Here is a 23,314-nt window from a genome sequence, read left to right on the forward strand (position 1 = left end):
GCTCCCTCTGGGCCTTGACAAACTTTCTGAACATACCTGAATGAACCCGCAGCGGACCCCCCCAGAGGATGCCTGGGACCCCTGTTGCACGCGGGAAGGATTAGCGGCATTGCCGCGCACTGAAAGAAGTGAAGGAGGCAAGAAACTGAGAGAGGGTGCTGGAGGCACCTCAGGTGAGCCGTAGAGCGGGCTGGGTGCAGCGTGAAGTCAAAAACTGGGTGGGCAGGTCTGGCCGCCTGCTGTGTCCCAGCCCCGGAGGCAGCAGTGGTGTTCTGGAGGAAGGGAGGAGCCCGCGGAGAGTGGTGGGAGAGGTCCGGCAATCACACCGCAGATCCCGTCCCCGGACGCGGCCACGCCAGGGTGCCAGCCTCGGGGCGCCATAGCAATCTGGGGGGAGGGCTGTCAGCCCCCCTCTATCCCACGGAGGACCCGACATTGCGGTGGTGAGTGTCAACCTAAAAGCATAGGACGGGGGTGGAGGGGGGCAGTGAGGAGTCATGGCCAGTAAGCCACCAAACTGAGGATTAGGAGAGGGAGTGCGGGGCCCACAGCGGAAGATCAGCAAGGGAGCAAGCAAGAGACTGATGGGTCTGGGGAGGCCCCATAAGGTTGAGGAGACCACCCCCCGGCCACTAGTAGGGCCTCCCTGCGGCAGGCGAATACCCCAAGGAAAAAGAGGCTGTAGGAAGCGGGGCCTTGAGGCAGGGAGAAGGAGGCTTGGTGTAGTTGGTTGCAAAGAGTGAGTCAGGTTGGACCGGAGCAAACTCAGCAGAAGGACACACAGGCACTGAGAAAGCGAAGGGGGCCCCACAGGCAAGTTGGGCAACCTGAGGGGGCAGTCAGCTGGTGAGGCTAGTCTGAAGCCACGCTCAAAGGCAAAGGGAACCCCGGGCAGGCTGACCGCCTGGCCACTGCAGCAATCTGCCACCAAGACACAAGAAGGGGGAATCCAAAGGTGCTGGCGGTAGCAGGTGGTGGTATCAGGAGAGAAGGGGAAGCAAGGCTCGTCAGAGGCGCCAGCGACCAGTAGAGAAGCAGGGGACATGGCGGCCAGCAAGGAGGAGCTGGTCCAGTGTCTGATTCAGTTCCAGGACAAAATGACCTCCTCCTTCCAGGACCAGTTTGTGGCGCTGAAACAAGAGATCAAGCTATGCACTAAGGAGCTGAAAGCGGAAATCGGGAAGTTGGAAGAGAATGGACACCACCGAGAGGCCTGTGCAGGATATGGCGGAAGATGCCAGTAAGATGGATGAAGCCCTGGACCGCCTAACGAATCTCTCGTGGAACCTTGAAATCAGTGTGAAGACCTGGAAAAGAGGTCACGGAGGTCGAACATAAGGGTAAAGGGTCTGCCGGAGGACATTGAGGACAAGGACCTCACAACTACAATGCAGCAGTGCTTCAGGGGTATGCTTGCAGATATCAGAGCAGATTGGCATTGATAGGATACACAGAGTGGGGCTGAAATAAACGGAATCATGGGTCCACCCCTGAGACTTGCTGGCTGCCTTGACATCATATGGCCCGAAGGAGGACATTTTGAGAGCTGGGAGGGGGGGGGGGGGGCGTAACACCTTGCAGTGAACGGGAAGGAAATATCACTCTATCAGGATCTGGCACAAGCCACCCTTCAGAAGAGGAGGACGATGGGGCCGGTCACCAAGTTTGTCTCGCAAAGGAGGGTGGACCTTCCCCTTCGGTCTTTTCTTCACTTGCGAAGGCCAACAGCATCGAATCACCACCGTGCAGAAGGAGAAAGTATCCTACAGCTCCTAGAGGAGGGTTCGGCTCCAAAGCCGCAGAGGAAACCAACGCGCAAGAGCAGACAGGGCTTGGATTGGGAACTTGTCCCAAAGTAGAACCAAGGGAGAGAAGGAGCGGACTGACGGGGGGAACGAGAGAGGGTCACTGCTCACTATGGGCTGCCTCAATGCAGTTGCCGACCTCTGGAGGAAGAGGGGAGTTGGTGAAGACGACAGAGTTCCTCCACCAGATCGGAGGGGCGCTTTGGACATGTTGAAGAAGTTGTAAATGTTGTGAGTTAAATTGTTGGCCCGGGGGGAGATGCAAGATGATGGGAGCTGGGCATGGGGCCGTCTGGGGTGGTGGTGGAGAGACTCGTTTTTCAGAGTTGTATGGTAGCCTGGGTGTTCAACTGGGTCACGTCCAGGGGGAAGAAGTTACCCTGGTTCCATATGGATTAGTGATTCAACCCGGGTGGGAGTTGTTGGTGCTTTGAGGGGGTTTGGGGAGGTGGGGATTGCACACCTGTGGGGTAGGGGCTGTAAGCGCAACCAAATAGCGATTAAGTGGGGTTTAGCGCGTGGGCGGATGACGAGTACCTTTGACCTCTTGACTTATAACATCCGAGGGATGAACTTGTCGGTTAAGCAGAAAAGGCTGGGGCAGCTCCTAAAGAGGGAGAAAGCAGATGTTCTACTACAGCAAGAGGCACATGTTAGAGAGATCAGGCAGTGGGGAGGCTACCACATTTCTCCAGAGTATATCAGGCTTGTGCGCAGAGGAAAATGTGTGGGGTACTGGTGGCATTTAAAGGCACTGTAAATGTACAGTTAACGCGGACGCAAAGCGATGGGGAGGGACAGTATTTGTTTGTTAGAGCCCAGATAGATCAACAGAAGTATACGCTAGCTTCCATATATGCCCCCAATAATGGCTAAGTCGGCTTTCTGGGGGAAGTCCTTACGCTGCTAGACAGGTTTGCGGAGGGGGAGCTCATCATGGTGGGAGACTTCAACATAGCTTGGGACCCTCAGGTTGACAGGAGCTCTGGGGTACAAAGGGAGTCAAGGGGCCAGCTGGGATGCTTGGACGGTGCTTACGGGGTCCAAAAAAGGATACACATGTTACTCCCATGTCCATTGTACAATGTCATGGATTGACTATATTTGGGTGATCCTGGGCTGATAGGGAGGGCTGTGGATATGGATCTAGAGTCAATATTGCGATCATCACACCCCACTGAAACTCACTTTAAGCTCCCCAGGGATGGGAAGGCAAATCTGGGGGAGGGGGTTTCCCAACGACATTCTGGGGGACCCAGTCTTGACGGAACGGATCAGGACACAAATAGACCAATACTTTGAGGAAAATGATACCCCAGACGTGAGCCATGTGACAGTTTGGGACTCCTTAAAGGTGGTACTGACGGGGGAGCTCATAGCAATAAAAGCTATGTGGGAAAAGCAGTGGGGGCGGTTGGAGAGGGAGTTGGAGGATCAGCTGGATGAAATTAGACAGTCCCTGATGGGGAAACAGTTGTGGAAACTGCGTAGGGAGTATCAGCAGACTATTGGCTAATTGGACCTGATACGGACTCGTAGAGCAGAGAAGTCCCTTCTGGCAGATAGGCAGTACTATTTCGTAGGGGCGAAAAGGCAGGTCTATTGTTAGCCCGAAAACTAAAGGGGAAGGCCGCTGCCTGGACAATCATAAAGGTAGTCATGGAGACAGGGGAAATGGTGTCAGAAAGTGGGGCCTTTATGGCCTTTTACGGGCGCTTTTACTCTACAGACCTCCCTGAAGGGCAGGAACAGGACACTTATTTGGAGATTAATCCTTTGCTTCAGCTCACTGATTCTCAGGTGTTCCCTGGAGGGAGATATCCGGCTCGAGGAGGTGGAAAATGCAATCATATTGGTCCCCCTTAGCAAAGCATCAGGCCCAGAAAGGTACACGGCCCTGTTCTATAAAATAATTCTGAGCACAGTTAGCACCTAGGTTGACGCGTCTGTTTAACACCTTTAAAACAACAGGCGCAGTCACCAAGTCGATGGAGGAGGCCAAAATGATGGTATTTTCCAAGCCGGGAAAGTATCCAGCTAGCTGCGGGTCTTATAGACCCATAGCATTGCTGAACATTGATGCAAAAATCTATACCAAAGCACTGGCGAGCAGATTGCCGCAGCTCCTTCCTAGATTGATAGGCCCAGATGGAGCTGGCTTTGTACCAGGGAGACAGACCTTCGATAACATTCGGCGGGTCAGCCACCTTATAGAAAAGATAGAGCTCAAGCAAATACCAGCAGTGGTGGTTGTACTTGACGCGGAAAAGGCATTCGATCGCGTAGAATGGACAGTCCTGTTCCAAACCCTTGCCAGTATGGGATTCGGTCCGAACTTTGTGCAGGCGATAAGGGCCAACTACCACTTGCCCTTGGTGCAGTTTGCCATCAATGGTCACGTTTCTAGACAGATTCCTCTTACTTTGGGTACGAGACAGGGCTGCCCCCTATCCCTGCTCCTCTATGAAATCTTTCTGGAACCCTTTCTTGCTAGAATTAGGATGGCTACTAGGGTGAGGAACATAGAGTTTGGAGTGGAATGCATAGGATCATGGCTTATGCGGACGCTATGGTGTTAACGCTTACAGAGCCAGGGTCTTTTTTGGAAGAGATGGGGAGGGAACTGGAGAGATCTGGCAGGGTCTCGGGGCTGAAAGTAAACATTCAGAAATCAGAGATCCTGAGCCTTGCCATGGACCAGGCAGACAGAGTGCAAATCCAGAGCAAACAGCCATACCGGTGGGTTAAGGGGGGATAAGGTACCTGGAGGTCACTATTGCTAGCACGATAGAACAACTGTATGGGGTAAACTACCGAGCTCTTCTGAACGAGGACGTGGCCAGCTGGAACCCTCTGCATTTCTCATGTTTGGGTCAAATAGTCTCAGTAAAGATGGTGTTCCTGCACAGAGTGCTATATTACTTCCAGGCCCTCCCTATTCACCTAACCAGCCAGTTTTTCAGGGCCCTTAATAAAATATTCTAGGCCTTCATATGGCAAAACAGGTGCCCAAGGATAGCGTACCGAATTCTGGTGGCGGAGAGGGGTGGAGGGGCCTGGGTACTCCCAACTTTAGGAAGTACTATGAGGCGGCCCAGTTGAGGGTCATTAGGGAATGGGTGACAGAGGGTGAGACAAAGTGCTGGGTACAGATGGACTGAGGGTAGCGCAGATGTCGCTGCAGGGAGAATCCTGTGGGTGGACAAAGCGAGTAGGCCGCCTAAAATGCGTATTAGTCAGATTATGAGGGTGTTGACAGATGTCTGGGACCCCCTGGTGGCTCGTGGGATACTTTCAGCCATCCATTCTCCCTTGACACCATTATTTGAAACCCTGCGGTTCTCCCCAGGCCTAGAGTGGGGGCATTTAAGCAGTGGAAAAGGGCAAGGTGCCTGAAAGTGGGAGACATTTTTGAGGACACGGGTGCAATGACATTCAAGCAATGTAAACAGTGTATTGGGTTAAAAGAGAAGGACAGACAGCAATACTTTCAAGCGAGGAACTGGATGGTTACTACACTTCGGAGATGGCAACTAGGCAGCTGGCACCCTTTGAGAAATGTATAACTACCCACGATGGAGCTAAAAGCTTGGTCTCTTCTTTATACAGGCTAGTAACGGATGACCCCGCTCCCCAAAATGGCCCTGTATGGCCAAGTGGGAAGTGACTTTGGGCTGGGAGATAAGGGAGGAGCATCGGACTAGCACAACATACCTAAGTTGACACGCTCTATCCAGTTGCGAGAGGCGCGGTACAGAGTGATGCTGCAGTGGCATTATACTCCCGAGTTATTACACAAAATGTTCCCTAACACCACATCAAGTTGTTGGCGGGGATGCAAGGATAAGGGAACGTGAGCTCCCATTTGGTGGGATTGTCCGGGGGTGCAGCCCTTTTGTCGGGAAGTTACTGAACAGATGGGTGAGATTTTTGGGAGGGGACTAGATGTGGGGCAGAGAGAGTGGTTGATGGGGTTGGGGGAGATGAGGGAAAGCCTGGGTCCAAAGAACAGCGGAAAGCATTCATGGTCTTGCTGATTGCTGCCTGGCTCATGGCGGCCCAATTCTGGAAGCAAAGTAAGCCTCTGTCTGGTATAGATCTGTTGCAGAAGGTTTGGAATGGGTCACTTACAGGATCCAGGGTGAGCAGGAGGCATTTAGGTGGGACTGGGGATTGGTCCTGGTGTACCTGCAAGGGGACTATCAGATCCATTGGTGCCTGCAGAACCTAAGGATAATGGACTTTTTTGTGAATTGTACTCTGCTTCATTACTGGGCATAGCAGGGCGATGAAGCCCTTGACCGCGATGTGCATGGGGGGGCTATTGGCGTGGGAGGGTGGTAGAGGTGGTTGTTTGTTTAATTTGTTTTGTATGTGGAGATGCACAGTTTGAAAACTTCAATAAATACAATTTTAAAAAAGCTAAATGTAATGGTTAATTCACGTCACTGATTTTTCTGCTGAATTCTTCCCCCAACACTAGACCTCTGAACAGCATCCACGACCCTCCTCATTCCACTCAACCTTTGAAATATATTGTTTCCGTGCACAGCCTAAACCCTTGCAGTGCTCTTAACTTTCAGTCTGTGCACTGACCAACATGCCAAAAACAATTCATTCTTACTCCCACGCAGGTAAGAATGATGCCTGCCTCTTGACGTTTCCCGGCATCACGCAACCCAACCGTCCTGGGACATCGGCCAGCATTCCCACATCATCCCAAGCAGCGCTGGTCATTGGGCCGGCTCTCGCCGGATCCGGGTTCCAGCACCAGATATGTAGCCGGATCTCAGGATCCGGCCAGAGTCGGCCCCCAAACCCATGCTCTGCACTATGTTACTTAAAAAAAAAAAGAGCACCCACGACGTCGGGGGGCGGAGCAGCTCCTTGCTGAGCCCGTGATCTAATCTGCCATGTACTCTTTGTGCATAGTGCTCTGCTTGCACAGGGCAGATTAGATCTCTGAGCCCCCACCTTGGTGGGCTAGGTGTCTAATCTGCCCCACGGTGCAAGCGGGCCGTGCACACTGCAGAGAGCATTTTTGTTATTTTGTACTCTCCCCTCAGGTGCTTTAATTTTCATTGTGCACCTGTTTCCTTTGTCTGTCTGGTGTTTATTCTTAGTTGGTTATATAACCAACTAAGAACAAACACCAGAGAGACACACGGAGCCAGCACACATTCAAATCTGACCTCGATAAAATGCAGCACATCAGATACGTTGTGTATTATGTGATGTGCTGCATTTTTAGAGGCCAGATTTTATTGTGTGCCGACTCCGGTGACCGTGTGTAATTTGTCTTGTTTAGGTTCTTGCACGGATTAAAAGTGTAGTTTGTAAGTGATGCTGTGGGAAAATGTTATGCGTCTGCATACTGGCTGCCAGGGTTGGACTGGACATAACATTGTCTCAACTCCATTGCAAAAGTGTCCTACAGTTGCACATGGCCATTCATTCCTTTTGTGGCAGAATGTTTGATATTGCTGTTTTAAACTATTATTTTGGATATTTCCCTTGATCGGAGATCAACTGCCAGCTTCGCCCCCTCTAAGCCCCGCCTCCTCGGACACTGCCCCACCCCAGCCCTTGTGGGATCCCCAACAACTTTTTTCCATTTCCAGCACTGATCCCACGTCCCTTACTAGCTTGATGCTTTTTAGTGGCTGGCAGCTGGATCAGGACTCCAGTGCTAGTAGTGCCTGGCAGAGGGGAGGCACGGAATGAGAGAGGCTACCTTGCCCTCCCTGGTTATAGGCCAAAAATGGCCTGAGGGCAAGGTAGCCCCTCTTTGAACATCACGGGCCTCTTATCTCCATGTCTGTCCGGATGGGAGGGGGGCCTTTGATGTGAGGTGTCAAGGGCAGGGACTACCTGATGTCACCTGCCACCTCCCTTCCACAGAGGGCGCCCAGCTGGATGGGGCCCCATTGTATTGGGGAACCAGATGCCTGCCCTGTCACTGGCATGCCAAGTGCCTAAAAGGTGCTGCCCCGGCCGGAGGGCCCATGTGTACTCACAGCAGTCCCTGATATCTCTGATTGGACTCCCCTTCAGCGACACACAGAACCACACACGTGTGACTGCGATTACCTGCAGAGGGTGACGGGCTCTCCGCTCTGCCTCGCATCCCCACTTCAGCAACAGACATCGTCACTGCGTGCATTATTAGCAGGCGGGGGGGGGGGGGGGGCGCGTGACTTCGCTGCATCCTTGCTCTCCTCCTTGGTTCTTTGTATAGGGACTATAGTGGCGAGAGAGCAAATGCTATGTTAGTTCCAATAACACAGCATAACGCTCCTATATACTGTTGTTGAGAAAGGCCGCTACATTGAGGCGGGAAATATAGGTGCCATTGAAGGTTTGTTTTGTGTTTAATACGAGTCACCAAGTTCTTCCTCCTATATTTTTGCAGGAAGAAAGCTCCATCAGAAAAACATTTCTTTGAGGGGACCGGGTACGCGCGCATCGAAACCAAAATACAACGTGGAAACCCACTTTACGAGCAGACCATTCAGACTGCCTCGGACAACGGCTTGCTGTTTTTCGCACAGAATGGGGTAATCACTTGACACGATTCTCTGTTTTCTGGATGTGGGGTGGGCTGTTTTCTTTTGCTAAAGTCGGCTTAACTCTGCCCTGATGTTCTCTCGCTTGTTAAAGGGACCCTTCAAAGTTCCTTGGGATTTTAAAACCCCTTTCACGTTGCAGAGATATTTGGGATTTTATTTTGTGTGAGTTACAACCCCTTTGAAGCTTCAGAGTTCCTTGAGATTTTATTTAGTGTGAGTTAAAACCCCTTTGGCGCTAAAGAATTCCTTGGGAGGGATTTTATTGTGTCTGCCGTGAAATCCTCTTTACTGCTTCAGAGTACCTTGGGATTCATTTTGTGTGAGTTAAAACCCCCTTGATGCTTCAGAATTCCTTGCGATTTTACTTAGTGTGAGTTAAAACCCCTTTAACGCTTCAGAGTTCCTTGGGAGGGATTTTATTTTGTGTGCGTTAAACCCTCTTTACCGCTTCAGAGTTCCTTGGGATTCTTTTTTGTGTGAGTTAAAACCCCTTTGACGCTTCAGAGTTCCTTGAGATTTTATTTCGTTTGAGTTAAAACTCCTTTGACGCTAAAGAATTCCTTGGGATTCATTTTTGTGTGAGTTAAAACCCCTTTGATGCTTCAGAATTCCTTGGGAGGGATTTTATTTTGTGTGTGTTAAATCCTCTTTACTGCTTCACAGTTCCTTGGGATTCATTTTTGTGTGAGTTAAAACCCCTTTGGATGCCTCAGAATTCCTTGCGATTTTACTTAGTGTGAGTTAAAACCCCTTTAACGCTTCAGAGTTCCTTGGGAGGGATTTTATTTTGTGTGCGTTAAACCCTCTTTACCGCTTCAGAGTTCCTTGGGATTCAATTTTGTGTGAGTTAAAACCCCTTTGACGCTTCAGAGTTCCTTGAGATTTTATTTCGTTTGAGTTAAAACCCCTTTGACGCTAAAGAATTCCTTGGGATTCATTTTTGTGGGAGTTAAAACCCCTTTGATGCTTCAGAATTCCTTGCGATTTTACTTAGTGTGAGTTAAAACCCCTTTGATGCTTCAGAATTCCTTGCGATTTTACTTAGTGTGAGTTAAAACCCCTTTGACGCTTCAGAGTTCCTTGGGAGGGATTTTATTTTGTGTGCGTTAAACCCTCTTTACTGCTTCAGCGTTCCTTGTGATTCATTTGTGTGTGACTTAAAACCTCTTTGATGCTTCAGAATTCCTTGCGATTTTACTTAGTGTGAGTTAAAACCCCCGTTGACGCTTCAGAGTTCCTTCGATTTTATTTGTTGTGAGGTAAAACCCCTTTGACGCTAAATAATTGCTTGGGAGGGATTTTATTTTGTGTGCGTTAAACCAACTTTACCGCTTCAGAGTTCCTTGGGATTCGTTTTTGTGCGAGTTAAAACCCCTTTGACGCTTCAGATTTCCTTGGGATTTTATTTTATGTGAGTTAAAATCCCTTTAACGCTAAAGAATTCCTTGGGAGGGATTTTATTTTGTGTGAGTTAAACCCTCTTTGACGCTTCAGAGTTCCTTGGGATTCATTTTTGTGTGAGTGAAAACCCCCTTGACGCTTCAGAGTTCCTTCGCTTTTATTTGGTGTGAGTTCAAACCACTTTGCGCTTCAGAGTTCCTTGGGTTTTTATTTTGTGTGAGTTAAAACCCCTTTGACGCTTCAGAACTCCTTGGCGTTTCATTTTGTGTCAGTTAAAACCCGACGCTTCAGAGTTCCTTGGTATTTAATTTTGTGTAAGTTAAAATTCCTTTGACGCTACTGAGTTCCTTGAGATTTTATTATGTGTGAATTAAAATCCTGTCTATGCTTCAGAGTTCCATTAGAGTTTATTTAGTGTAAGTTAAAACCGCTTTGACGATGCAGAGTTCCTTGGGATTTTAATACCCCTTTGACGCTTCAGAACTCCTTGGTGTTTCATTTTGTGTGAGTTAAAACCCCTTTGAGCCTTCAGAGTTCCTTGGGATTTTAAAACCCCTTTGACGCTTTAGAGTTCATTGAGATTTTATTTAGTGTGTGTTAAAACCCATTTGACGCTTCAGAACTCCTTGGGGTTTTATTTTGTGTGAGTTAAAACCTCTTTGACTCCTCAGAGTTCTTTGGGATTTTATTTTGTGCGAGCTAAATTGCAGGCAGTGAAGTTTTTCTTTATATATTCTACATCAGCAGACTTACTTTAGCTTCAAGTTTTGTTTGTGATGATGCAGCTGCGGGAGGCGCGTGCCTAGCTACTGGCGTGGAAGTGGGTGTACTGGGCTGCATGTTGTCAACCACTGACACATAAATTACTGTGATTCCAAGCTTCCCTTGCGCGACATGTTACAGCGGAATAACGTGTGTTTCCCTACAGCAGGACAATTACATGAGTGTCTCTATTCAAGACGGGTTCCTAGTGCTCCAGTACCAGCTGAATTCCGACCCTGTGAAAAGCGTCAGGAGCAAGAAAGAGTTTGTCACCGTTGGGAAAGAGCACACGGTAGGTTGGTAGTTGCAATCATGCAAAAACCAAATACGTTGATTAAAGACACTAATGGGGACCGCTCCCGCCTGCTTGCCTCCACTGCAGGAAGAAGGCCCTGCTCACGTAAGCAATCGGGACAGACCTAGGCCTGAATTAAGGCAACATTCTCCTTGTGCATTGAGGCTTCATATAGTGCTACATAATGGTCTTTAAAGAGCAGAACCGTCAAACAAGGAGTTAAATCTGTGCCGTGCCACACGCTCTCGTTACACGACCCTCCCTGCAAGCAAACTAAAATGGAACAGGCTAGGACCTAGTTTAGGTGTCACCGATTCATGTCATCAGGGTCCAATTCAATCATTATTCCAGCAATCCCCTGTCCTTTTTTCCTGTTTCACTTTCACCTGCTACTACCCGCAGCTGCGGGCAGCAACATAGCCCTGCCCTGTGTGGACGTTTAGGGCCATTTCTCTAAATGCCCACAATACCAGAATAAAGCTGGGAACACCGAACTCGGTGCATCGATGACAGGGCTGTGTTTTAAGCTGGGGCCTTGGGAACAGTGGTTCCCGGCTTCTCGGTTGCAGGTAGAGATGGCAACACCTCCCGCCCGTGCCAGAGTCCTCCCTTGCATCTCTGGCAGAGAATGTAAACCTCTCCAGACAGCTCCAGGCTCAAGCCGTGTGTGGCCGGGGAGAGCATTGAGACCAATGCCTCTCTGTGAAAACGTGTGAGAGCAAGCGACCCTTCCCTGCTATCACAGCCAGATGTTGGGCTCTTGCAAGCACAGTGTATCTGGCCTTCTGAATAACAGTGAGAAGACGTGTCTAGCCTCTGAAAGTGGCAGCGGCAGGTGTGTGCCCGAGGCTGATGGGAAGGCTTCCAATTTTTCTACAAATGACCACTTTATGATTACCCACCCCAGTGCGCTCGGTGAATGCAAATGCCACTCAAACATCTGACCCGTGTATTTATGTCTGCATTTTAGTCCAAGCTATGAAAGAGCTGCACAAGGTGGATAAGCCTTAGTCAAGAAGTCACTTGCTTTCATTTATTAGACATGTGTTCATTTTTTGCCTGGGACTTGCCCTCTCTTGCGCCATAGAAATGCATGGAAGCAGAGGGCTTGCATATCAGCTCCATTCGTATATTGATTCCAAGGTTCCCAGGCTTGACACCCTCTCGTGTGTTTCAACCCCCCCCCCCCTCCCCTTTTTCAGGCAGCCCAGTGAGTGTCTAAAGACTGAATCCGCGCACCTCCTCAATTGTGCGGAGGATCGCGGTATTGCAGCTTCACGCCCCTTCTTTTCCTTCCAACTTAAAGACCCTTACACAACATTGTATTGGGAGCATTGTGCTTATTTGACGGCCAGTGGAGGCAGAGTGCAGCCCTGAAACCATCTGTTCAGCCTCTGATACATGTCCTTATAATCATTTCCTCACTTGCCGCTGACCAGCGCAACCTGGTCTGCTGACTCTCATATCTTACCCAGGGCTTTAAGTGGGGTAAGACATCGAAGGGGGGCCCTCATTTGGGGGCGTGGATTGTGGGATGGGCGTGGCCTAAAAAAGTACACAAACCATAGTATGGTATGCAAACAAATATAGAAATGCATGTAAGCATCTAGATATTTGTATGCATACTTTACTGCGGTTGGTGTACTATGCAAGCCCTCTTTTATAAATATAGAATTATGTTAGATATTTCTATGTTTATAAAAGAAGGTTGGAAAAGTAAACACACCATAGTAAGGTATGCACATAAATATATAAATACTTACATTTATATATTTGTTTGCGTGCCTTACTATGGTTTGTGTACTTCAAGATGGCTTGAAAAGTACACAAACCACAGTAAGGTACGTACACAAATATATAACATTTATATATTTGTGTGCATACCTTATGGTTTGCATACTTTTCAAGCCATCTTTTTTAAACATTTCTATGTTTATAAAAGGTGGCTTGAAAAGTACACAATTCAATCCATCTTTTATAAAACTTTGACGACAGACAAAGCCAGAGGCGTCTTTGTTCGTCTGCAAAGCTTTATAAAAAGATGGCTTGAATTGTGTACTTTTCAAGCCATCTTTTATAAACACAGAAATATGGCACTGAGTCCCCAGGTCTGCCGAGGGTCAAAGATGCCTCGGTGACCTGGGGAGGGGGTGGGGAAACAAAGGACAGTAACTTCCTCTGGTGACCCCTCGTGCAAGGGTCACCAGAGGAAGTTACAGTGACTGACAGAAGTGCCAACCAGCCACAGCGCTGATGTGTCTGGCACTTCTGTCAGCTTGCCTGACTGAATGGTGGGCGCATCTCCTGTCGTGGCTGCGACCGCGACGGAATAAGGTTTCCCACCAATGTTGTGGTGGGACCGAGAAGCCCAGGCAGGGCCCCGGCTCAGCCCCACTTTTTGGAGACGGCCGGGGCCCGGCCCACGTAAAGCACTGATCTTACAACATTCCCACCTACGCATTCCTTATTCCAGTTTCTTTGGGGCACCTTGCAGGTCTGTTTGTGTGCTTTTTATTTTGCAGCCACCTCAACATTCGCAGTTCATCCATGCCACAAAAGTCCCTATTTTAAGAACCGTTAAAATTGGGAGTCTTTTCGTACAGCATCTGTGCCAGTGACACCCTTTAAACCTCTGGAATCATCGGCATTGGATCAGAAACGTCTCTGATGCATTTTCTTTTTTTTTTCTTTTTCACTTTATTTACATTTTTAAAGTTACTTGCAAATAACAAATATCATTTGGTTATTGTATATGAAAGCTTAAAAGATAAACAAGCCACCCTCTCATTGCGGTTATACACAATCACTTCTATACATAGCAAGTAAATTACCCCAGTATTCCCATATACAATACACTTATTCATTTGATATGATCACACAGACAACATAGACACAAAACAAAACGATACTACATAACACAAACAAATATGTCATGAACATAAATCTGCCAAATGATACTGCACACTAATAACCGATATCAACGACCAACCACCCCCCCACACTAGTTGAATATAACCCGCACTCAGCCATATAAATCATTAAATGGTCCCCAGGACTCCAGATAAATTCCCTTCCCGTTTTTATGTCCTCATCCTGTGTTTTTCATATTTGGAAAGTGTTTGCAAATCTGTCACCCAGTTATCAATTAAGGGATTTTTTCTCGCCTTCCAAACTGATGCATTTTCTGATGCAACTGTGAGAATAATTTTTAAATGCAGGAGCTGAATTGATGCCCTTCAAGCATAAGCTTAAAACCTTCTTATTTCAATAAAGTACCCATTGCTCTGTGTTGCAGACTGTAACTCCCAAGATGCGCTTAGATGCACTCGGGTCGTTAGCGCAATACAAATACATAGAAACTTAGGGTCTGATTCATGGAATTTTTTGCATTGTGCAAAGTGACTGCACAGGTGCAAAGTCACTTTGCAATGCCAACAAACACGCCGATTCGCATAGCGGTGCAAAGGGTATTTTTGCAGTGCAAAGTGATCAGCCCTTAGACTTAGAGTCTGTATTGGCAAGAGGGACAGACAACAGGGTCGATGAGTGCTATGCCAGTAAGCCTGGAGGTTGAAGTACTATGTGCCATATCTCTGACTTGGCAGGTGGACCTCTTCTGTAACTCCAAACTTGACTCCTCGGCCCAGTAGTCCCTAAATTAAGCCCTACTGAAAACTGCTGTTTCCATGCTCTAATTCAGTGTTTGCCTTTCCTCTCTTTCAGATTAAAGTGCGTATCTTTCCCACTGACAGAATTATGATCATTGAAGAAAAATCCATTGCGATTGATGAAAAATGTAACGCCTTCCAGTTCACAGAATACTACCTTGGCGGACTCCCAACAGACATCCGGGAACGGTAAATGAAGACCAAAAATGACTCCTTTGTAGCACCCCGTGTTTGAGAAAGGGTGCTCTTGAAAGGTGTATGTTTACAGAAAGTCAAAAGATTACCACCCAGCAATGAGTACTGCCACTTAGGGGAAGGGACCTTGCAGTCTATGGTTGCCATGTTGGACATTGATGTATTTTTGGTAATGGGACTCTGAATAAATCTTATAGTGTTGGTGAGATGGCCACAGTTTCTGGCCATGTTTTAGAACGTAGAGGGTGCACTCGGCAGATCCCACAGAGCAAGGAAATGACTGAAGATGTAAGGATTTAAGGAATACCGATGTACTCAGTGTAAGCATTTTTTAAGTGTTCTCCCATTAAACTACTCAGTCATCGGGCCAGTGTAAGGAATGTAAACATTTAGAAATATTCCATTTAGATTAACATAGTATATCAGGGCCACTGGCATCAACCAGCTTGATGCCCAGTGTTCCTGATATTTTATGTTGGGGTAATTTGGTTGCGTAGTATAGGTATGCCTGCGCGACATCTATAGATTGCTTATTTGTCAGCAGCTCCAAGGTACTCTCTTGCCTTGTCTAACCATTAGGAGTAGTTCTGTGGCACCTGGAAAGTAATGTGCATCTTACATCTGTTCCTGAAATCCTCTCCCTCAGGTTGAACATTTCCACGCCGCCATTGCGTGGCTGTGTGTCGAACGTGGTTACTCCATCGGGCACCCCTGCGCTGCAGGACACGATTGGTGTTAACAGACGGTGCTCCGAAAGCTGGCAGGTAAGCTGCGACCATCAGTGTTTGATCTGAAAAGAAAAGCGCCCTTTTAGGTGCTGAAACAGTTATGTTTTGCCACCACAAATTGTGAAGACGGGTGTGTTGTTTTAGCTGTAGTGGTAGAGCACCAAATCTGAAAGCATATTGAACTACACACCTGGAAAATCCCCTTGATGGATCCATAAGACCCATCATAGTAGAAACAAAGAACTGCGTAACAGAATTGGGGGCCAAGACCAATCTAGTCTGCCTATTTCCTGCCTACTCTTGACACAAAAGCCCACAATGGCCCCAGTTTTCCCTGTACTTTCTCCGTTGTACTGGTCCCCTTGGTATGCCATAGTGCTTTCAGGGACCCGCAGATGGTCCATACGGTGAAGAAACACATACAATTTATGACCAGCATAGGCTGGAGAAATACAGTTTCCTAACTTGGATTTTAGGCTAATTATGTTTGAAAACCACCTGCAAGTAATTTTTTTGCAGATTATGTCCACAATTTTGCCAGAGGCATATTTGAACAAATATAATAACCCTTTGAATGTTCATTAAGCATTCTCATTGGATAATGTGCAGGTTCTATGACCTGGTAGAGCCCGAAGATTGTTCAGAATACCACATTCTAAGACTACCGGCAGTGAAAAACACTGCCGCACCCAATTACCGAAGACGGCTCAGGCTTATTTCTGTACTATTTACAACGCCTGTAGTCTATTCCCCGCGATTGCCCCCCAGGAAGTAGGGAATACTAACCTGCCTGTTATATATAGCCCTATGTAAGGCATTGTTTGCATCCTGCATTCATGCCCTTTTGACTCTTTTTTTATTTCCCTTGAAGGAGCTAAGTGGGTTACAGTCGCAATATAGACCCCACCCTCGGACTGCACTAGGTGTTATGGGGCCATAAGCCTCATTAAGCACCCTTGCTGCGCCCATGCCATTAAAACAGTTTTCAGGGCCCATAACACCCAGTACAATTCACAGACTGGGTCTATAAAGCTTATCAGTACCCGGCAAGAGGCAATCAGATTGTTTCACACAATCTGATTGGCCCTCGCCGGGTCCTTAACTGGGTGGCAAGGGTCCACTCCCTGCTGCGGACCTGGGCTCCTTCCAGGAGTGGCCGCCATGGAAAGGGAGAAGGGACTATGAGTAGACCCTTCTCTTCTTTCGATGGCGGCCATTTTCTTTGTTTTGATTTTTTTTTTATTTCAATGGCCACCATGGAAAGGGAGAAGGGACTACATGTAGTCCCTTCTTCCCGTTACGTGGCAGACATTTTATTTCTTTTTTTCAGTTGCGAGACGCTGTCACGTCTTGCGAGCTTGGAGTACTAATAACAATAAGCACCTCGCAGGGGGGGCATTATCACTTCAGGTAATGCCCGGGGCCTGCGTCAAGTCCCTCGCTTTGCTGCGGCCTGTAACTATAGGCCGCGTGATATTACCTGACGTGGTAATGCCCCCTGTTCGGGGCTTATTGCTTAAGTAAGACTGTTAAAATGTAGGCAGTTCAGTTGTAGACAATGCAGTGGGAGACGGCAATAGTGGTTTGCATACATATTCAATCCTAACATTCCAATGTCTCTCCTCTGACTTTCCTTGTTTTAAACAGAACAATCTACCCTCATTGTGTGGTATCTTCTACCAGGAATAATGCCTCTCTCCGCAGGTCTTGACCAGGTTGTAAGTTACAGACTCTCACTTCACTCAGGCCTATTAACCAGTGCGGCATGCCGCTACCACCTGGTAATGGCCCTCAGAATGCAGCAGTATTCTCCTCTGCGGCTGCAAAGAGATGCCCACACAGAAGTACCACTTGCATTCCTTACATCCAGGCATTCATCTGGTATCTTTGCCAACCTCCAGAGAATCTTAGGCGAGTGAATGAAAAGACTGATGTCTCAGCATGGGCATAATCGCTGTCCTTCCTTCTAGGTTGTCCGATCTGCAGAATTTGCTCCCAGTGGATCCCTCGATTTCCGCTCCAGCGGCTTCACCTTCCCCAACAACTTTCAAGCTGGATTTGGGTTTCAGACCAAGCAATCCAATGCAGTGTTACTCCAGCATGCAGCCCAGGTACAGACTATAACCGTCTTAAACACTGAGTGGGCGATGGGAGGGCGAGGTGTGCACCGGGGTCAATGCAGCACAGTGTTTGCCAGCAGACCCCCCTTTACTGATTCGGGTGCTCTAACTTTATACAGTGTGTCAGTGCATTTGTGCTCTAGGGTTTGGGGGAGCTCCTTGCTGCCTATGCCAATGGGTGTACTTTGAGGGCTAAACTCGTCTCAAACATAGATTTGCTTAGTTGGTGTGTATAGAGGACGGATTTGAACAATGCAGTAGTCTTTTTTTCTATTATTGACCTTTTAGACGTTTGTAAAGTCTATTTTTGTAATCCAAATGGGTGGAAAAATGGGGTAGATCAGCTGTGCTGTGTCTGACTGTTTCATTGTACGCTATTTTGCCTTCAGTCGGATGAACTGAGCGTCCGTTTGGATAAAGGCTCCGTCAAAGTCAACGTGAGGGACAGCGAGCTCATCTCAGCGGACAAGTATGCGGACGGACAGCTGCATTACGTGTCTGTCATAAGACAAGGTGACGAGTAAGTACTAGAGCTGTAGAATTCCTAGCACAAAAGATGTGTTAGCAGTTTGACGTGCATTCCCATTGGTTGTTCCTGTGAGGGTTCGGAGAGGGTGGCATGTTTCCATTTAGATGCTCATGTAATCCAAATTAATGCCCAGTTAAGAAACGTATTTATCATACGGAAATCCCCCATGGCACTAAAATAGTAGGAGTTATTATTACACAACTCTATTGTACATCATTTCATTGATCGGGCACTGAAGGATGAAAGGTGGAGTCAACCATTCCTGGGATTCAAAAGGTGGTGTGCTCAGCCCTCTCAGCTATCTTACTGCTTGCTAGAGGGAGGGTTACATTTGCACTTGTGAGCAGTGGTTTTTGTGGGATAGGAAATCAAAGGGCGAGTCCTAAAGAGTTTGTAAAACAATATTTGAGGGCGGGGCCTGGGAAGTGTGCGACGCGGCCTAAGTCGCGCAAGTAGCTAGGGAACCTTTTAACGCCGACTGGCCTGCATAAGTGTAAGTCCCAATGTTCGCGGAAGTGCTTTGCTTGGACTGGAGAACCATGGGTTCATGCCTCTCTGTTCGGTAGTATTGGTACAATTAAAGTGTTCCCTTAGACACAACTGGGCCAGTCTTGGCAGCGTAAAGGGAGCATTGAAGGCTTAGGGCTCTTCATATGGAGTCTTGTGTTGCAAATGTTTTGTTGAACTGTATCTACATCTTAGTCATACCTCTTAGCCTTGGTCATTAGCCAGGCCCCCAATGATCTCTGCGTTCTAAGACAGAAGGCTCACAGCCTTGCATCACAAAAATAGATTTGCCACCTGGTTGCTACCAATTATGAGTTTCACGCCTACAGGTTTGTAGACACGAATGCAAACATTCCCAATAGAGCAAACAAGTACACAATTTACAATCTTATGGGTCACGTTTTACTTACTGCATCATGATCCCCAAATAGAGACTTTGCTTGGGGTGCTGAGGGAGGTATAGCCCTTGGTCATTTGGTTGTAGCCCCAGATAGAAGCTCAGGGGCTACAAAGAAAAGGCTAGCTAGCTCTGAGTCCCAACAGTTCCAACATTAGTGTAGCCCCAGACATTTTCCAGACCTAGCAACACACCTGGCAGGGCTTCTTGTCATATACCCATAATAAGATCAGATTACCATCTTCAACTATCTGTTCTGTGAGATCCTTAAACCCACTTGGAGTTTGCTACTTCTTCTCACCTAGTTTTGCAGCCCCCCTCTCTCTCTTCTTCTCTCGCTCTCTTCAACTCTCTCTATCAGCCTCTCCCTCTCTCTGGCGAATTAGGCATTCTGAGATCAACAGCAGTGACTGGAATGTGACCAATGCTTTCTGTAGTTTAGGAAGTCCCTAACCTAGTGTGTAAATAAATGGAAGAGTTCCCCTTACTTGCTCTTTATCGGTGGCCCAATTTATTGTAGATAGGCAACATGCACTTGTGGAATAGAAACCTGTACAGGAGGGACAAAAGCTGTAGGCAAAAACCTTTCATCACATGTACAAATAAACAAATGCAACAACGGCTTGACCTCGCCAAACAATAAACCCTATCCAGTCAGTTAAAATATCTACGCAGGAAACTACATACTGTGGAGGACAGTAAAGCACAGCCGCTGAGGAACCCTCTTGCTACGCGGTCCTTTGGTGTTTACTCCCTACTGCTTAAAAGTGAGACCGCTCTGCGAAAACACTCCTCCTTCCTCTTTCACCAATTTTCCTTCCGTTCTGGTCTAGGCTGAAGCTGTTAGTGGATGAAACATCTGTTTCCAAGAGGTCCACAGGATCATCGGGCGTCTCCGCAGGTGCTGTTCGTCTGGGCGGAAGTGACTTTGAGGGGTGCATCACCAACGTTTTCCTCAAAAGGTAACTTTTTGGTTCTCATGTCTTTGAATAATCATTGAAGGATTATGCCATTTAAACACAGCTGACCCTAGAACCCTAGAGGGTGTCACCTTATTCCGGGTATATTATGATGTGCATAGCTGTGTCTTGACCACAATTATATGCACATTACATCAGAAAGGAGGAGGTTGCTTATCTAGCTTTCACCCAAGGGCATTAAATATGCCATAGACCACAAAAGGCAGTGGCCATCATTCTGTGCAAGGCTGCGCTGCTCTGTGACTTTGGTTCCAGAGACACATCTGTGCCTTATTCCGTTATGCACAGAATGAGGCACAGGAGCATGCTTACCTTATGCGCACAGCCGTATGAGGCTGAGCAACCAAGGAAGAACATATTGACTGGTACCTTCTAGTTATACCACCACCTCCTCCTTAACAAAGGGTTACTCATTCAGTAGCTGGAAGTGGTTCAGCTTGACCAATAGAAGCTTTAAGCAGACCAGATGGTAGACTCCATGTTAGGTTCCTATGCTCTTGTGCTGCACCGAATCACCATGTAGTAGTTTCAAAGGGAATCATACAAATACTGTGACAAAAAAGGTTGCCTATATCGAATACGTTGCCTTTGCAGCTTACCAAAATCCCCACCCCCATTACTCTGACTAATGGGAGAGGGGTTTTCAGGGTTGTCCCCAGCACCCCTTAGTTGGAGTGATGGGGGTTGGGGGCTTCCATTAACAAGGACCCTACTGCGCCAATTCTGACCCACATTAGTGGGAGAGAACAGATGCCAAAGGGTTACAAGAGGGACGGCGGCACACACAGAAGTGTACTGCCAAAAAGTTGAGTGGGTAGGGGAGGAGGTGGGTAGGGGGCTGTGGAGCACAGTGATATATGTGATCACTGAACTACGCCATAATGGAAGTCGGCTTTTTGAAAGTCGATATTATGGGCAGCGCAGTGATCACATAGATCCATTTCAAAGCACTAATCCTTGTCTGCAGTGTATTGTGCTCCCGCCTGGGGAAAGCAGACCGTAGTCTGCTACGGAGTAGAGAAGCGCAAGAGTGAAGTAACAGGGAGGGAAATCAGGGAAGGAGTTTGCAGACAACGGGAGGGAGACGGCAGAGGGAAAATGCTTCATGTCAGTGTGGATGCATGTTAGTCCGCTACATATGGACTATCTTCTAGAGAGATGTGACACCGAATAGCATGTATTGGGTAATATATGCATTGTGACTGAAGAAGTATAGGTTACAGATTGAGTAGTGTTGAGTGTGTAAGGGTTTTCTGAGCGTGCTTGGGCAGTCCTGGAAGATATACATGCTCACATTCCTGCATTGTCTTTTTATGTACCACAGGTAAGTTCTCGAGTAGTAATTCTGGGCCTGCCAGGATGACTTCAGAAGGCTCTCTGCATTAAGGCTTTGCCTCATAACTCAACCGAGAAGAACAAGGAACACATGATCATCGTTTACTGTATCCTCTCGGTACCAGGGATAGTAACATTTCCCTTTATTAATTCTGAATATGCCTCTCTTTGCCTTTTGTTGCCAGCAACATTCACCTTCTCACATGTTCTAATAACAAGGGCACCACATTTCAATTGCACTGTTCTCCTTAAGAATGATTTATGTCATCTGTTCAAGTCCAACTTCTTTAATTGACATTAATCATGAGTCTAGCTCCCTAAATGCCGCGCAATCACTTATGTCATTCCGTTCAAGTCCAAATTCATTAATTGGCATTAATCACAAGCCCATCTTCCAAAACGCCAATCCAATTCCTGCGCCCAAAGGTATGGGTGATGACTGAGTAGAAAGACATATGTTCAAGCCTTGCTGTCCCATCTGGACCCCTTGCCTACGTTTGACACTGATTGCACCTGTCTTTGTAACCTCTCCAGATCAGATCAAGCCCCCCGAGTCCAAAACCTTGCGGATAACATTGCTAAGGTGAAAGTGTCCTTGGGGACCTGTGGCCTGGAAGAGTCTCCTCTGGCAATGACGCTGGAAGAATGGAGAAACCCTGGCACCTCCAGGAGAAGAAGCACAGTGGCTTTGGTAAGGAAGTGTTCATGCAGAGTAACCTGCTACACCGCTTAGTCCCAAGGTTGGAAAAAACATGTTCTAATTCATGTTGCATGTCTTGCAGGAGCAGCAGCAGCAGGCGGGGAGAAGTCGCTTGCTTACCTTTGAAGCACCACAACCCCTTGGAAGCTGTGTTTCCACATCCCAGCTGCAATCTGACGCCGGGAGTTATCAGTTTGGGGACTTTCCAGATAGCCGTGTGTTATACAGTGTCCCTGAAGACTCCCCTCGTGACAGGTACACACATGTTTCTTTTCTGGGGAAGCTACAATAGACGCCAAATAAGAAAGTTTAGTTGTGAAACAGCATACCCAATACTGGTCAAAATATTCAACTCAGGATTTTGTTTTAATTTAGGAAAAATTTTATGAACACCAGTGATGATCTCTCTAACCTTGAGTCCAACATTCATTCTGTCCTCATCCCCCTTGATCTTTCCTCTGCTTTCGACACGGTCAACCACGCCATCCTGATCTATCGACTCTGTGAGAAGCTGGGCATCACGTATGACCTTCTTCCTCTTGGACCGCCCCTCCCAGGTCCAACTTGGTTCCTTTCTCTCTGCCACCTCTTTCTCTACCTGTGGCATCCCCCAGGGCTCTATCCTATCACCCTGGATTTTCAACCTCTGCTTGACCCCTTTAGCCAACCTGATCCCTACCTTCTCCTCTAACTTTCAATGTTATGTGGATGGCACTCAGCTTTCCTTCAGGCTCCCCCAAGCCTCCTCTACTCTCTCACGCATTCCTCACTGTTTATGCGCAATTCAGGATTGGTGTGCATCCAACGATCGCTGCCTTAATGCCAGTAAGACAGAAATCCTTCTCATTGGGACCCCTGTTCCTGCTTTTCCCTCTTTCACTCTGGCCACCCACCTTGGCCCTCTTCCTTTGCCTTCCTGTGAGGAAAAAACCTTGTTGTCATCTTTGACTCCACTCTTTCCTTCTCTCCTCACATCTCGGACATCGCCAAGAAGTCCCACTACCAGCTGCACCTCCTCAAAGGGACTCTTCCCTTTCTCACTTTCCCCCAGAAGCTCACTGCATCCAGAGCCCTAGTTCTTTCTATGCTGGACTACCGCAACAGCTTCTTTCTCAATTTGCCTTACTCTACTCTCCGCCCTCTTCAATTAATCCATGACAGGACTGCAAGACTTATCCTTGGTCTCAAGCCCAGAGACCATATCTCTCCAGCCCTGAAATCTCTCCACTGGCTTCCGGTGATTGCAAGGATCAAGCTCAAGACCCTTTGCATTGTCCACAAGGCTTTCTGAGGCCTGCACCCGCACTACGACATCCAATTCTC

The 23,314-nt window shown here is 47.7% G+C and overlaps 1 protein-coding gene and 1 long non-coding RNA gene across 3 annotated transcripts in view; one reads left to right on the forward strand and one right to left on the reverse strand.

Annotated features, from left to right (window-relative positions):
* The window catches only part of LAMA3 (laminin subunit alpha 3), a 1,348,901-nt gene that overhangs the window by 1,304,905 nt on the left and 20,682 nt on the right, over nt 1-23,314 (forward strand). The window contains exons 63-71 of one of the 2 annotated variants that reach the window (XM_069620910.1): nt 8,218-8,362; nt 10,707-10,829; nt 14,556-14,689; nt 15,342-15,459; nt 17,394-17,534; nt 17,933-18,063; nt 19,810-19,938; nt 21,826-21,982; nt 22,074-22,246. In XM_069620910.1, the coding sequence (XP_069477011.1) occupies nt 8,218-8,362; nt 10,707-10,829; nt 14,556-14,689; nt 15,342-15,459; nt 17,394-17,534; nt 17,933-18,063; nt 19,810-19,938; nt 21,826-21,982; nt 22,074-22,246 (1,251 nt within the window). Of the gene's footprint in view, nt 1-8,217; nt 8,363-10,703; nt 10,830-14,555; nt 14,690-15,341; nt 15,460-17,393; nt 17,535-17,932; nt 18,064-19,809; nt 19,939-21,825; nt 21,983-22,073; nt 22,247-23,314 lie in introns of both variants that reach the window. The other variant, XM_069620909.1, reaches the window with a different exon arrangement.
* LOC138497439 (uncharacterized) overlaps nt 21,817-23,314 on the reverse strand; it is a 211,217-nt gene continuing 209,719 nt past the window's right edge. The window contains exon 4 of the long non-coding RNA XR_011278580.1: nt 21,817-22,274. This is a non-coding gene — a long non-coding RNA (uncharacterized lncRNA). The remainder of the gene's footprint in view (nt 22,275-23,314) is intronic.

This window comes from Ambystoma mexicanum, chromosome 5q, assembly GCF_040938575.1.
Source record: "Ambystoma mexicanum isolate Mex_15411 chromosome 5q, UKY_AmexF1_1, whole genome shotgun sequence".
Taxonomy (NCBI): Eukaryota; Metazoa; Chordata; class Amphibia; order Caudata; family Ambystomatidae; genus Ambystoma; species Ambystoma mexicanum.